General features: G+C 40.7%; 1 protein-coding gene across 3 annotated transcripts in view; it reads right to left on the bottom strand.

The window, feature by feature from the left end:
* The window catches only part of LOC132820129 (cytokine receptor common subunit gamma-like), a 60,928-nt gene extending 46,849 nt beyond the window's left edge, over window positions 1-14,079 (bottom strand). For 2 of the 3 annotated variants that reach the window (XM_060832063.1, XM_060832065.1), the window contains exon 1: window positions 13,674-14,079. In XM_060832063.1, the coding sequence (XP_060688046.1) occupies window positions 13,674-13,776 (103 nt within the window). In that variant the 5' untranslated portion in view covers window positions 13,777-14,079. The remainder of the gene's footprint in view (window positions 1-13,673) is intronic. The other variant, XM_060832064.1, reaches the window with a different exon arrangement.
* Window positions 14,080-16,127: the final 2,048 nt, after the last annotated feature.

Raw genomic sequence — 16,127 nt, 5'->3', positions numbered from 1 at the left:
TCCGCCAGCACCATCATCATGGACTGTCCTACCTGCCAATCGTCCTTCCTGCCAATCGTCCTTCCCATCTATCCACTCCACCTCCTCTCCAACCTATCAACTTCAGTCCCAACTCCATCCACCTATTGCACTCTTAGCTACCTCCTAGCCAGCCCCACCCCCTCCCATTTATCTCTCCACTGTGGAGGCTCCCAGCTTCATTCCTAATGAAGGGCTCCTGCATGAAACATTGTTTTTCCTGCTCCTCGGATGCTGCCTGACCTGCTGTGCTTTTCCAGCACCACTCTAATCTTGACTCTGATCACCAGCATCTTCAGTGCTTGCATTCACCTAAAAACATTCGAAAGCTGATTGGGGGCAGATGTTCACAGGTAAAGTGACAGCTGGAAAATGGGAAGTCTTCAGAAATGAGATATCGAGAGTCCAGAGACAGTATATTCCTGTTAAGATGAAAAGAAAGGCTGGTAGGTGTAGGAAATGCTGGATGACCAAAGAAATTGAGGGCTTCTTAAGAAAAAGAAGGAAGCATATGTCAGGTATAGATATATTGAAAGAAACCTTAGAAGAGCATAAACACAGTAGGAGTATACTTAAGAGGGAAATCAGGAGGGCAAAAAGGGAACATAAGATAGCTTTGGCAAATAGGGTTAAGGAAAATCCAAAGGGATTTCATAAATATATTAGGGATACAAGGGTAACTAGAGAGAGAATAGGACCCCTTAAAGTTCAGCAAGGCAGCCAATGTGTGGAGCCACAGGAGATGGGGGAGATACTAAAAGAGTATTTTGCATCAGTGTTTACTGTGGAGAAGGACATGAAGATATAGAATGTAGGGAAATAGATGGTGACATCTTGAAAAATGTCTATATTACAGTGGAAGAGGTGTTGGATGTCATAAAACACATAAATGTAGGTAAATCCCCAGGACCTGATCAGATATACCCTGGAACTCTGTGAGAAGCCAGGGAAGTGATTGCTGGGTGCCTTGCTGAGATATTTGTATCATTGATGGCCACAGGTGAGGTGCCGGAAGACTGGAGGTTGGTTAATGTTGTGCCACTATTTAAGAAAGATGGTAAGGAAAAGCCAGGGAACTATAGACCAGTGAGACTGACATCGATAGTAGGCAAGTTGTTGGAGGGAATCCCGAGGGACAGGAGTTACATGCATTTCGAAAGGCAAGGACTAATTAGGGATAGTCAACATGGCTTCCTGCATGGGAAATAATATCCCACAAGCTTATTGAGTCTTTTGAAGAAGTAACGAAGAGGATTGATATGGATGTGATCTATATGGACTTCATAAGGCGTTTGACATAGTAGACTGATTAGCAAGGTGAGATCTCATGGAATACAGGGAGAACAAGCCATTTGGAAACAAAACTGACTTGAAGGTAGAAGACAGAGGGTGGTTGTTGAGGATTGCTTTTCAGACTGGAGGCCTGTGACCAGTGGTGTGCCACAAAGATTGGTGCTGGATCCACTGTTTTTTGTCATTTATATAAATGATCTAGATGTGAAAATAGGAGGTATACTTAGTAAATTTGTAGATGACACCAAAATTAGAGGTGTAGTGGACATTGAAGAAGGTTACATCAGAGTGCAACTGGATTTTGATCATATGGGCCAAGGGAGATAGAGTTTAATTTAGATAAATGTGAGGTGCTGCATTTTGGAAAGGCGAATCAGAGCAGTACTTATACACTTAGTGGTAAGGTCCTGGGGAGTGTTGCTGAACAAAGAGACCTTGGTGTGCAGATTCATAGCTCCTTGAAAGTGAAGCCGCAGATAGGTAAGATAGTGAAGAAGGCGATTGGTATGCTTTCCTTTATTTGTCAATGCATTCAGTATAGGAGTTTCGAGGTCATGTTGTGGCTGTACAGGACATTGGTTAGGCCACTTTTGGAATATTGTGTGCAATTCTGGTCTTGCTCCTACCAGAAGGATGTTGTGAAACTTGAAAGGGTTCAAAAAAGACTCACAAGGATGTTGCCAGGGTTGGAGGATTTGAGCTACAGAGAGAGGCTGAATAAGCTGTGGCTGTCTCTAGTGGGCATCTTCCGCAATCTTGTTTCTCAAAGGGATCCTTATACATATGCCATTTATCTGACCTGAATATGAACTATGATCCTGTTTGTGAAAGGCCAATGTCTTACCCCAAGTATCCCCTTTCTCATTTTGTTTAGGTAAATGACTGTCGGGGTAGGCCTGAGAGTTAGGCAATCAGCTGCCTGCTCTGTAGAACATAGAACATAGAACAATACAGCGCAGAACAGGCCCTTCGGCCTTCGATGTTGCGCCGACCTGTGAACTATTCTCAGCTCATCCCCCTACGTTATCGCAAAATCATCCATGTGCTTATCTAAGGATTGTTTAAATCTCCCTAATGTGGCTGAGTTGACTACATTAGCAGGCAGGGCATTCCACGCCTTTACCTCTCTGAGTAAAGAACCTGCCTCTGATATCTGTCTTAAATCTATCACTCCTCAACTTGTAGTTATGCCCTCTTGTACAAGCTGACATCATCATCCTAGGAAAAAGACTTTCACTGTCTACCCTATCTAATCCTCTGATCATCTGTAGGTGAATATACTTTGGTGGGAGAGTAAGAAATATAAAGAAAAATTAATCCAATCAAGAGTTCAGGAGAAACCCCTGAATTTAGAGACTGATTTAATCTGTTACTTGTTTTATGGAGTAGCTGAGACAACTGGGATAAATACATTGAAGGACACATTAGATAAATACATCAGGGAGAATGGCATAAAAGGAATAATGTTTGGATGAAGTAAGCACAGTAGTGCTCTTCTGGAATATGAAGACCAGCATAGAGATTTTGGGCCGGTTGGCTGGTGTTTGAGTCAGCAATCATATGTAAAACGGTATTTAATAAAGTAGATTTGCAAAATTCATAATTGTGAATAGATAGACAAAAACAAATCAAATGTAAAGGCCATTTTGATTGTGCATTGAAATGGAAAAAGGAACTGTTGTAAAATCCAAGGATTTGTTCAGGAATTGCTGCATATTTGAAAGCAAGTAACCCGACATTAATATATATTGTTTTTGCAGCTAGTTCAAGCAATAAAGTCTGATTTGCAGATGAGTTTACACAAAGGGTGTCTACAATTAGAGATTCAGCCAGCATCAAATAGGTCTGTGGGCCACTGACCAGTTATCAACAACAAAGGCCTTTTGCCTGCTAATGGCTATGTAATTAGTACCACTGGCACTGATGGCTTGGAGCTTTGAACAAGGTTGTGAGAAGTCATCTTCTCTGTAAGCTCAGGACCTGTCTGTGGTCTTTGAGGAAGAAATCACTTTCAGGCTGAAGCAAAACCAGTTTCCTTCAGCAGTTGTTCTGAGCTGTGACCATTTAATTAATATGTCAGATACCTTTTTAAGTGTAAAGCAGTCACTCTGTGCCTCCTCAAACGAGAGAACGCATCTGCTGATGGAAGCAAGGGTCTGATTGGTGCAAGCATTATCTCACCAAATCCCATGAACAGGAGCCACTAACTTGTTTCTCTATCTTCCCCTCTGCTCATAGCAACCATGTTTTGTTTTTCTGGGGAACGGTCACCGGACCCGAAACGTTAACTTTGATTTCTCTTCACGATGCTGCCAGATGTGCTGAGCTTTTCCAGCAACTTCTGTTTTTCTATCTGTATGTGTATAGAGGTGGGGTTTATATAAGGGGGTAAGAGTTTTAATTGGTCGAGTCATATGCCAAGAGATCATAATTATTCATCAGTCTGTGTGTTCTATCAATCTAGGTCTAAAAGACAGGTAATTTGTGGATTACGCATGCTGTTGTAAAATCTTTAACTTTTGTGACATTTTCGCAGATAGTGGACCTGATTTCCAGTACACTATCCCAATGTGGTGTAACACAGTAATGTAATAAAGAAGTAAATGCAGGAAGAATTTTTTTACTTAATTGTGTTGCCTTATTTTCATCAAAATGTTGTGAAAATGAATAATATCAACTTAAAATTAACTTTTGGACCTGAATTTAGAGCCATATAATGACAGAAAAGCTACTGCACAGAGAGAGGTCAAACAGCACATCGTGAATGCACTAGTTGAGAGAAGAACTAACCACCCATTCTAATCTCATTTTCCAGTTCTCATCATTTCATACACTCATTAAATCACCCCTCAGTTTTATTTGTTCTCAGGAAAACAACCTTCCTCATAGCTGCAATTGCTAATGCAGGCGACATTCCTCTGTATCCGCTTCAGAGCAAATATGTCTTTGCTGGATTTAAGTCAAAGGGGTTTATAATTTCAATTGACCCTCAAGAGCGATTTTTATCTTCTAATCACATGTCATGTGGCAAAACCAATGTGGCCCTCCCTTTTATATTTCTGTGATCAGTTGCAATAGAAGCTGAGCCATGTTAATGAGCAGCAATAGAGTCACATGGCACAGTAACAAACCCGTCGGTCCAAATCGTTTGCGCTGACCAGATATCGTAAAGTGACCTAGTCCCATTTGTCATCATTTGACCAATATCCCTCTAAATACATGTACCTATGCAGATGCCTTTTAAATGTTGTAATTGTACCCACCTCCACCACCTCCCCTGGCAGCTTGTTCCATACATGCACCACCCTCTGTATGAAAATGTTGTCCCTCAGGTCTGTTTTAAATCTTTCCCCTCTCACCTGTGCTCTCTACTTTTGGACTCCAATACCCTTGGAAAAAGACCTTGGCTATTCACATTATCCATGCCGAGCATAAAACCGCTAAAAGGTTGCCCATCAGCCTTCAACGCTCCAGAGAAAGAAGTCGCAGCCTATTCAACCTCTCCTTATATCTCAAACGCTCCAGTTCCATTCCAGTCAATTTAAGGAAGTATTAATCCAGAGTAATGATTTCTACATCATGACAAACCTCCAGCAAGCTTCTGTCCCAAATCTAGACTAAACAAATGCTTCATTTTTTAAAAAAAAATTTATATTTGACTGAGAGTGGACTATTGAGTATTCAGTCACATGTCTACACCCCTATTACAAGCCAAAGTAGAGAATTCTATGGAAAGAGCAAGCAAAAAGTCATAAAGAATATTGAAACTTTAATGCACAGCTATATAATTCTGAATTATTTCTGTTCCACATTTTCCAATAATAAACCACATAATTTGAATATTAGTGTGATATTTCTGGGTCCAGAAACAAAATCATTAATTTAAAGAGGAAAAGATAACCAATTCCAGTTACTAGGGCAACACAATCCCAATGCAATAAAACAGAGGTCATGTAAAAATATGACTCCCAGGAGGAGTTGGGTGACTAGACAGTTGCTGTTTAAGCATCAGTTCACCTGTTTATTTTTCCTCCCATTCTTCCATCCTACGAAGAGCTTACTGATCGTCCAGTTTCTAATCTGAAGTAGGTTATGCACCTTTTCTGCTGCTGATGAACCTATTTTATATTTCCAGCATTTGATCATACCATCAAAGATATAACTGAAAAATGCACTTGTCTGCAACAATGATCCCTTGCAATCTGGAAATCACATTTTTAAATGATTGCATTTACAAACGCCACTTTCTAATTTCGTGAAAAGAGCCTCATTTTCCTATCCATAGGTATTGAATGTAGAGGCAGGAAGGGCACCGCATTGCTCAGAGAAACCAAGTTCACCCCCGTTCGGTCTGCCTGACAGGTCAATCAGTCATATTTTGAGAGAGTGGGTGGAGGTGGGAGTTTGGGTGGGTGGGTAGGTGATCGCTCCATCAAAGGCAGTCAATAACTGATAGAGGGACAGGCTAAAGGACAGGAAGTGCTTAGAGCTATGCCTTGGCCTTGCTTCAGACACCTCGCACACCCTAACTTTCCTGCAACCCACAATCCCGGAAACCTACCTCCCCTATAAATCATTTATCTTGTGCCTGGATTCTCCTATGTGCTAGGTGCTCTTTCAGCAGCAGCCACAGCCTCTTTCCTGGTGATGCTGAATGCAAGACTCTATTGTTGAGTGGGACATCTTCTCCCAAAGTTTTACTTCCAGGTGAAGTCCTGCTGGAGACCTCATCAATGCCTGACTGGCATGCAATGCAGCAGGCTCTGCAGCTGATGAGATCCACCCCCTCAATAAAATGCCATTCCAAATTACACACATGTGTAGTTTCGATTTACATTCTGTCAGTTTGCTGAGTGCACTAACTGATTATTGGTGTCGAGGCTCTGTAAGATCGCTGTCCAGATAACAAGAAACTCATTGAATTAAATGAAGTACCCAGAAGATGAGTGGAATTTTCCGCATAGATGAATTAAGCCCATAAGTAGTTTCTGTTTCTGTCATTTTTTCTGCTGTTTCAAATAACATTTCAACTCAAGTCTCTGCAGGAAACTCAGACTAGATATTTTCTAACCAATCTTTTCAGAAATGTTGTTGCACACCTCTGGAGGAGGTGGGACTTGAATGCTAGTCTCCTGGTTCAGAGATAGGGATACTACCACTACACCACAAGGGGACTCAGTGCAATGTCCTAGGCCCAAACATCTTCAGCTGCCTCTTCAGTGAACTTCCCTCCATCATAAGAAGTGGGGTTGGCTGCCGATGATTGTATAATGTTCTGCACCATCTACAACACCACAGATATTGAAACAGTCTGAGATCAAATGCCACAAGATATGGACAATATCCAAGCTCAGGTTGAAAAATGGCAAGTAACATTAATGCCACACAATTGCCAGGTAATGATCACCTCTGACAGGAGAGAATCTAACTATTGTCTCCTAACATTCAATGACATGAATATCATTGACCTCTCCTGGTTGTTAACATTGGCCAAAGGAATTGGGACGAGCCATATACATACAGTGGCTACAAAAGCAAGTCAGAAGCTAGGAATTCTGCACCAAGTAACTTTCTAAATCCCAAAGCTGTCCATCATTTACAAGGTATAAGCCTGGAGAGCGATGGAATAATCCCTGTTTGCTTAGATGGGTGCAGCTCCAACTACATTCAAGAAGCTTGTCACCATCCAAGACAAAATAGCCCGCTTGATTGGCATCACATCTACAAGCACCCACTCCCTCCAACTGATGCTCAGTAACAGCAGTGTGTAGCATCTACAAGATGCATTGCAAAAATTCATCTGTGTTCCTGCTGCTTCTCAGACAGCGCCTTCCAAACCCATGATCACTTCCAACTGGAAGGACAAAGACAGCAGGTATACGGAAAACTGCAAGTTCCTGTTCAAGGCAGGCATCATTCTGACTTGGAAATATAGTGCCATTCCTTCACTGTTGCTGGGTCAAGATCCTGAAACTCACTCCCTAACAGCATTGTGGGGTTATCTGTAGCACAAGGACTTCAGCAATCCAAGGAAGCAGCTCACCACCACTTTCTCAGGGACCAAACGGGTTGGGCAACAAATGTCAGCCCACTCAGTGATGCTCATGTCCCCTGAACGAATTTAAGAAACTCTGTAGGCCCCTGTTATATCAGAATTCTGAGCTACTGCCAATTGCTCATCAAATTGCGACTAGTTCCCCATGTTATGTTGCTCATGTTAAATCATTTTTAACTGTTTAAATTAATAAATCTTCTAGTTCAAATTATGTAATTAATTGTTCTTCAATGAAGAAGAGTCATACTGGACTCAAAACGTTAACTTTGTTTCTTTCTCGGCAGATGTTGCCAGACCTGCTGAGTTTCTCCAGCATTCTCTACATGTTTCAGAATTCCAGCACCTGCAGTATTTTGCTTTTAATTGATCTATTTAATTGATCTGGTCAGTTGAACAGGCCTAATACGTAAGACTAGTGGTCAGCAGTCAGTTGAAGCTACAGTGGTGTGTCCTGTTTTGCTGCAGTAAAATACGTAAATAAAGGAGAATAATGGTCAAATAAAACCAACCAAAAATAGAGTGTGTGTGTGACCAGTTTGTTGATGAATGGCTAATTTCCTGATCACAAACTGGAGATGAGCAGTTTAGACTGGACCTCAGACCTCAACAGAAACCAATTAGATATCCAGTGAAGAGCAGGAGATAGCAATGACATTCACACATTTTATTTTAAACATTCCATTTTGGTGTCAGCCTTCAGCTGTCCACTGACCATGCTGCACGTAGAAATATAATTGAATTGAATACTCTTTTGCAAACCAACTTTTCACAGGTATCTTTTCATGTGAACAAAAAAGGAAAACTAAAGAACTTAGATGCTCAAAATCAGAAACAAAAACAGATATTGCTGGAAAAACTCAGCAGGTCTGGCAGCGTCATAGAATCCCCACGTGCAAAAATAGGCCACAGCCCATCAAGTCTGCAGTGACCCGCTGATGAGCAACCCACCCAGAATATCCCTGTAACCCCACATTTACCATGGCTAATCCATCTAGCCTGCAGATCCTTGGACATTGCAGGGTAATTTATCACAGCAAATTTACCTAACCCACACATCTTTGGTCTGTGGGAGGAAGTCAGAACATCCCGAGTAAACCTACGCGGACACTTGGAGAACGTGCAAACTCTACACAGAGGCTGTAATTGAACCCAGGTCACTGGTGCTATAACGCAGCAGTGCTAATCACAGAGCTGCCCAGATGTTCTTGGCCCATCGATCCTGTCCTGAAGGAGGTCGCTGGGTCTGAAACATTAACTCCGCTTTCTCTCCACTGATGTTGCCAGAGTTGCAGAGTTTTTCCAGCAATTTCTGCTTTTATTTCTTTCCATCTAATTTGCCTACATACAAAGGTCACCTCTCGAAATGCCTGGATGCCCCTTTCTGACTTCATTAATACCATGCATTGAGTATAGGAGGTCATATTGCAGCTGTACGGGACATTGGTTAGGCCATTTTTGGAATATTGCATTCAGTTCTGGTCTCCTTGATATAATAAAGATGTTGTTAAACTTGAAAGGGTTCAGAAAGAATTTGCAAGGATATTGCCAGAGTTGGAAGGTTTGAGCAATCGGGAGAGAGGTTAAATAGGCTAGGGCTATTTTTTCTGGAGCATCAGAGGCTGAAGGCTGACTTTGTAGAGGTTTATAAAATCAGGAGGGGCCATGGATATGGTGAATAGTCAAGGTTTTTTCCCCAGGGTAGGGGATTATAAAGCTAGAGGGCATAGATTTAAGGAGAGAGGGAAAAGATCTAAAAGGCTCCTAAGGGGCAACATTTTCACACAAAGGGTGGGTGTGTGTAGAGAATAAACTGCCAGAGAGAGTAGCGGAGGAGGTACAATTACAATATTTAAAAGACATCTTGATGGGTATATAAATAGGAAGGGTTTAGAGGTATAGAGACCAAGTGCTGGCAAATGGGACTATATTAATTTAGGATATCTGGTCATGGTTGGATTGAACTGAAGACTGTTTCCATGCTGTGCATTTCTATGACGCACTTCATGTGCAGAATATTTTATGCCTGTAAAACAGCCAGTGGCATCAATCAGTTTCGAGACTTGTGATTCTGTCACTACGGCTACGGTCAATTTTATTCAATTTAGATTCAGTCTTTCTAGCAGCGTTAGTTTTTACCTTGGACATTGATAGGAGGTATACTCCATGCGGATAATGTTCAATGACAATTTTACTGAAAAGTGATTGCAGCTAATTCAGCTGCAACTTTATTGAGAAAACAGCTAACAACTGATCAGTTCCAAATAGTGCAATCTCTCAATAAGAGTTTAAGTGCAGCATCCTGGTGAAAACTGTTGCTTTGCTCACTTTCTCCTTCCCTCTTCTGAGAATGCTGAACAATGCTGAAGTTTATGTCAGTAGGTGGTGACAATTATCTAGTGCAGTGTGCAGGCAGGAATTTTTAATATGCGAGCCTAAATGACATTTGTCAGAAAGCTATTCAGAAATGTCAGGTTCAATTCTATCCCTGTCCTGAGTAGAAGTGGAAATGTTTTTTATTTATTTTTATTTTTACTTTCTCTGCATCCAGAAGTGTTCTTACACATAACTGAACGGTCACACTTTCCATTGCCAAATCACTGTGGTATTTTCTTTCCACCTATTGACCATCACCAGTAAGCCACCCGTGTTTTTCAATTGATTAATTTATGTAGAAAACGCACAAAATGCAACGCAGACCATCAAGGTGAAGGAGGGACGGGGAGAGAGGGAGGGACTGTTTTCTGTTTATCCCTCTTTAGTTAAGAGGGATCAGGCCAATTGTTACATCATTTAGTGCTTCCTGAACATTAGAATCAGCTAACTCAGCAGAGGCTTTCTATTGACGTACATGACCGACTGATATCTGGTGTTTTTACTGACTAAGACGAAAGGGTTCTTTAATACAATTCGCTGGATTATTATGCAAGATTAGAAATTCTCAGAAATACCATTTCAGACTGAAATGACATTAAGCGCTAATGTATATTAACTGAACTTATTGGAGAACATTAGAAAAAACAAAGTAGTTGAAAACTGTTGTTGAGTGTCTTTAAGACAGAGATAGGCTCTTGATTAGTAAAGGGATCAAGGGTTACAGGGGGAAGGCAGGGGAATGGGGTTGAGTAACATATCAGGCATGATCGAATGGCGGAGCAGACTCGATAAGCTAGATGGTCGAATTCTGCTCCTACATCTTATGGTCTTAAGTTATCAGAATAATGTCTTACATTGACTAGAATGTCAGTTTAATTGTAGAAGTTTGTGTTAGAATATTAAATTGAATTTTATAATAAATGTAAAGTGTCATGAAAACAGCTGTATAACAAGCACCGTACGAATCGATGTTTACTTGCTTTCGTTGTCTCTGAGCCTTAATTTTGGCTCAGACTGAGTTAAGAATCAGCAAATTGATTTACCACAATACTAATTGGAGTGGCACAGTGGCTCAGTGGTTAGCACTGCTGCCTCACAGCGCCAGGGGACCCAGGTTCAATTCCAGCCTCAGACGACTGACTGTATGGAGTTTGCACATTCCCTCGTGTCTGTGTGGGTTTCCTTCGGGTGCTCCGGTTTCCTCCCACAATCCAAAGATATGTGAATTGGCCATGCTAAGTTGCCCATAGTGTCCAGGGATGTGAAGGTTAGCTGCATTAGTCATGGGTAAAAGTAGGGGAATGGTTTTGGGTGGGATGCTTTTCAGAGGATTGGTGTGGACTTAATGGGCCAGATGATCTGTTTCCATACTGTAGGGATTCAATAAAAAATACTAATTGAACCTGGAAGAGAATATGGAGTAGCAAGGATGTCTGGTTTCGTTAGTGTATTTGAAAAGTGGTGGCAACTTGGCAATTCCTGTACAAGTAGACATATTCAACTCTATCTTCTGCGACATATGGGTCAATTCCAACCTACAAATAAATTAACCTCTGTCTTAATTCATGTACACAAGGGTCTTCTGTAGCCTCAGGTATAACAATGAAGCAAACATTCTGGGATGACAAAGAGATATTGATCTTGGACCTTTTGATGCAACCAGAACAATTGGCTTTAGTTCTGGTTAGCCTAGTCAGGCTGTTAAATGATGAAATCAGAGAGACACTGTGGTACAGAAGGAGATAATTTAGCCTTTCAAGGTCATGCTGGAAGCAACTGGCCATTTTTGATTTTGTTTTAAGAAATCTGGTTTCTTCTACATATTGCTGATCTTTAGAAATATCAAACATTTGACTGCAGAATGAAGAAGTGAAGTGAACCTCTCAATTGCTGGCCACTTACCCATAAAACTTCAATCTTCTTATTCAGTGTAACGTTTTTAGTTGTGTGACTCACATTAAGAAAGCGTCATTTAACAACTGGTGGAAACTTGAGCTGAAGAATATTTCCTGTGTTTGTCAAGCCCCCTATTCTTAAGCCTTAATAACAACTGGCCACACATTATCTCTTTGTCTAACTAGCACATTAAAACAATTTAGTTCCACGAGTGTCAATTATATCCTAAGGTCTTTCGATCAGCTAACAATTATACCCTCAAAAAGGAATGGTTTTTTCAATCTTTACCAAAAAGCAGAAATCACTGGACTCCTCATCTATTCTAACTTGCCAGCCTTCTTACTTCAGGGACAGTTACAGGGTTCAATTCACTCTACAATTAAAATCAGCTAACTCAGCACAGGATGGCACTTGTTAGATTTGTATGGTTTACTCCCAGTATCTTTAAGTTGAATATAGATTTATATTCAGCACACAGTTTCATAGAATACACGCTGCATTGCATTCCTATCTAGTGGATTACACACAAAACTATTACAGAGTGACAATAAAATATCAGCTGCGATGTTCAATTTCATAATTCTCTGTACATGTTAGTTCATGATTTATTGCCTTCAACTTGTTTGGATAAATTCTGATTATTGACCTGTTCATTCAGTAATCCAATGTTTATGGTGATACGCCAGTAATCCATTTAGTACAATTTCTACGGTGGAGGTTGTAAAAGTGAATTTATCAAAGTTGCCAGTGATTACCATAATGTGAGGAAGGAAGAATAAATCTGTTGAACTTCAATTAGTTTACTGAAAGAAAGGAAACTTGTTACCCCTAATCAGTTTGCCCCACACATGGCTGTACATGGTGACTTCTAACGTCCATAATCCAACTAGGAATATCAGTAAATAATGCCTTGCACATTACTGCAGTGCAAATAAAGAAATAGTCCAGGCTGCAAACGAATTAAATTGCACAATCAACATTTTTGAATTAAATAGTTCAAATGACTTATTCAATTGAATATAGTTTGGGATTTTCCCATCCAGTTAGATACCTTAAGCATTCTCATCAGTGGGCTGCACCCTGCCATATTATTGCCTGTAAGTACAAAATTATTTTTCGTTCTTTGGCATTTGAGGCAGCGATTAATTTAGGTTTTAAAAGGTCCTTCTAATTCCAAATTATCTATTTGGATTTTATAAGATATTACATTTTTATACAACATTTATAAGAGGAGAGACACACAAGTACAAGAACACAAGAAATATTTTCTGTTGTTCTGGTTCATTTAAAGAAGATTTGAAATATTACTCCATGTGACAGATTTGACCCTATTGTTGATGAAGATCAGCATTTTGATTTCAAATGAAAATCAAACTATGGGCAGTGATCTTTTAGCACCTTTAATTCTTTTCCCGAAGGAAGGTCTGACCCACAGTACTGCAGCATCAACCATAGATGAGTCAAGGGCGCGGGACTCAAATGCATCCCAGCCAGAACCGACACCACCTATTGGCACCAATTTGATCCACACTGAGCCAACATGCCCCTTCCCTCGCCCCAAGTTGCCCAACTTGCAAGTCCCACGCGCACTTTTCCATGCAGGTTATTGTCCCGAGCCAGGAATAGTGAGGCAGAGGCTCCAATTTCAATTCCCTCAAATCGCTGACCCGGAAGATCTTCCCCTCTTGCCATTGGCTTGCATTGGAAGATTTACAAGTCCTCAGTTTGTTTACAAGTCCTCAGTTTGTTTACAAGTCCTCAGTTTGTTTAGATGCCTGACTTAGCCATCAAATCCTCGAGTGGGACTTGAACTGGAGTTTCTGGTTCAGAGGCAGGAACACCACATCTGAAGACACCCCTCATTTAATTGAAACAAAATTTAAGTGATATGAAAGACAAATATATTTTTCAATTACGTATTTCAAATAACGTAAACAGAGAGTCTTGTTCTGAATGGGGTAGTGGTAAATACGTGCTTCAAAATTGTTTCCTTCCTGCTATCTTAAAATACAAAATAGAAATCGTGTTAAAGACTCACCGTTTGCCTCTATGTTGAGCGCCACATTGTTTAAAACAATCAGGCAAATCCAGTAAATCCGCTGTGGTAGTATTTGTCTTTTCAATGTGTACTGTCTTGCCATTTTGTGCTTGCTGTGAAACTTCAGCAGACTCTTAAAACACGAGGCATTTTTACTTCGATCTCACAGCAGACCTGTTTGCAACCGTTCTCTTCTGTGGTCTCCGCAGTTGATCGATTTCCTCCACCCTCGCTCTTTTTTTCTCTCTATTCAGACGTACTGTTTCCTGTGTGCCTTGAATCGTTTCATTTCACGTGTTTTCCACAGTGTTCAGGTTTGACGTTTCTGTATGTTGCAAAAGAACCTGAATATGACACAAAGCCACAACTACTGTTTCCTTCTCCACTTCTCTTCCCCACAAATCCTCATAAAGGTGTCAGGCAATTGATCCAGAGGATAACTAGAGATTAAGTGAAGGGCTTTTGCCCGAAACGTCAATTTTACTGCTCCTCGGATGCTGCCTGAACTGCTGTGCTCTTCCAGCACCACTAACCCAGAATCTGGTTTCCAGCATCTGCAGTCATTGTTTTTACCTAGCATGGGGATAATGATTACTGGCAATGCAGCCTTGTACCAGACATCTCAGAATCATGAAATCACTCACCACTAAATGTCACTATTCAGCCCATTATGGCTATTGGTGCTTTTTGAAGAGGCTACCTAATAGTCCCATTACCCTAATCTTTTCCCATAGCTCTGCTTATAGAGTCATACACCACGGAAACAGACCTTTCAGTCCAACCAATGAACGTCTATCATAATCCCAAACTAAGCTAGTGCCACCTGCCTGCTCCTGGCCCATATCCCTCCAAATTTTTCCTATTCATGTACTTAATTCAATTGTCTTTTAAACATTGTAACTGTGCCCACATCCACCACATCCTCATTTTTGTTTCAACTATATATCCTATTTTCTTGTGAAAGTTACCATCAAATTCACTTCCGTCACACATTTCATGCAGCGCATTGCAGAGTGCAGCAACTTGCTGCCAAAAGGATTTTACTTCACTATAAAAATAAAGGCTGATATTCTCAAACAATACCGAGGGAACACCATGATTTCATTTAAAAATCGCACAACACCAGGTTATAGTCCAGCAGGTTTATTTGGAAGCACTAGCTTTCGGAGCATCGCTCCTTCATCAGGTGATTGTCCAGACCATAATTTCATTAGTGTTGCCTGTCTTTTGGGTGAAACTGAAACCAGAATGATGTATAAACATTGGCACTATTTTTGAAGAAGAGCAGTGGAATTATCCCTACAGTCCTGACCAATATTTATCCCTTGAGCAACATCATAAAAACAGATTATCCGGTCATTATGACCATGCTGCATGCAGAAGCTCATTGTTCTCAACTCATCTGCAATGTTTGCTACATTAGATCAGTGTGAAAGCTTCAAAAGTGCTTCACTGACTGTAAAATGCTTCAAGATGTCAAGTGTATTGTATGAAAAATTCTCATTGTAGATACCTTGTTCATTGATATCATCTGCATCTTTGCTCACCATGGGTAGGTTTACTGCCAACATCCTTGTTTTAGATAAATATCTACAGGGTTGGTCTGGTCGTGTAGTGGGAAATCATTGACTAGTCAAACAAAAGTAAGCTCATGTCTTTAACGAGGTATAGTTTAATGTAGATGCATATTAGCAACTATATTCAAGCTATACTGATATGATAGACATTACTACAGAGACTATAAAGAGGACATGGAATGGTAGGACTCACTCCTTTCAGGTTCTGAGCTATTCTCCCAGCAAAGTCTGTGTCATGTCATCATAGTTTGTTATGCTCAAAGCACTCCTCAGTGTTAAGCCTTATATTATTGTGCAACAAGCTGTTTGTGTAAGTAGAAATGTAAATTTTAAAAATTAACCATTTTAGGTCTCTGTTTAGGTCTCTGTCCTAAACACATAAATAGAATCCGGAGGCTCACTGATGATGTTTAGATCAGAGTGGTGCTGGAAAAGCACAGTAGGTCAGACAGCATCCAAGGAGCAGGAAAATCGACGTTTCGGGCAAAACCCCTTTATCAGGAATAACTACCATTTTTATATTAGTCATTCATAGAGTCACAAAGATGTACAGCACAGAAACAGACTCTTCAGTCCAATTCATCTATGCCGACCAGATATCCCAACCTAATCTAGTCCCACCTGCCCCTGGCCCATATCCCTCTGCACCCTTCCTATTGATATACCCATCCAGATGACTTTTAATGTTGCAATTGTACCAGCCTCCAACACTTCCTCTGGCAGCTCATTCCATACACATACCACCCTCTGCGTGAAAAAGTTGCCCCTTAGGTCTCTTTTATATCTTTTCCCTCACACCCTAAACCTATGCACTCTAGTTCTGTTCCCCTCTCCAGGGAAAAGACTTTGTTTATTCATACTATCCATGCTCCTCATG

This window comes from Hemiscyllium ocellatum, chromosome 11 (assembly GCF_020745735.1).
Source record: "Hemiscyllium ocellatum isolate sHemOce1 chromosome 11, sHemOce1.pat.X.cur, whole genome shotgun sequence".
Classification (NCBI taxonomy): domain Eukaryota; kingdom Metazoa; phylum Chordata; class Chondrichthyes; order Orectolobiformes; family Hemiscylliidae; genus Hemiscyllium; species Hemiscyllium ocellatum.
The sequence above is the reverse complement of the archived record's forward strand: the minus strand, read 5'-3'. Positions and strand labels throughout refer to the sequence as shown.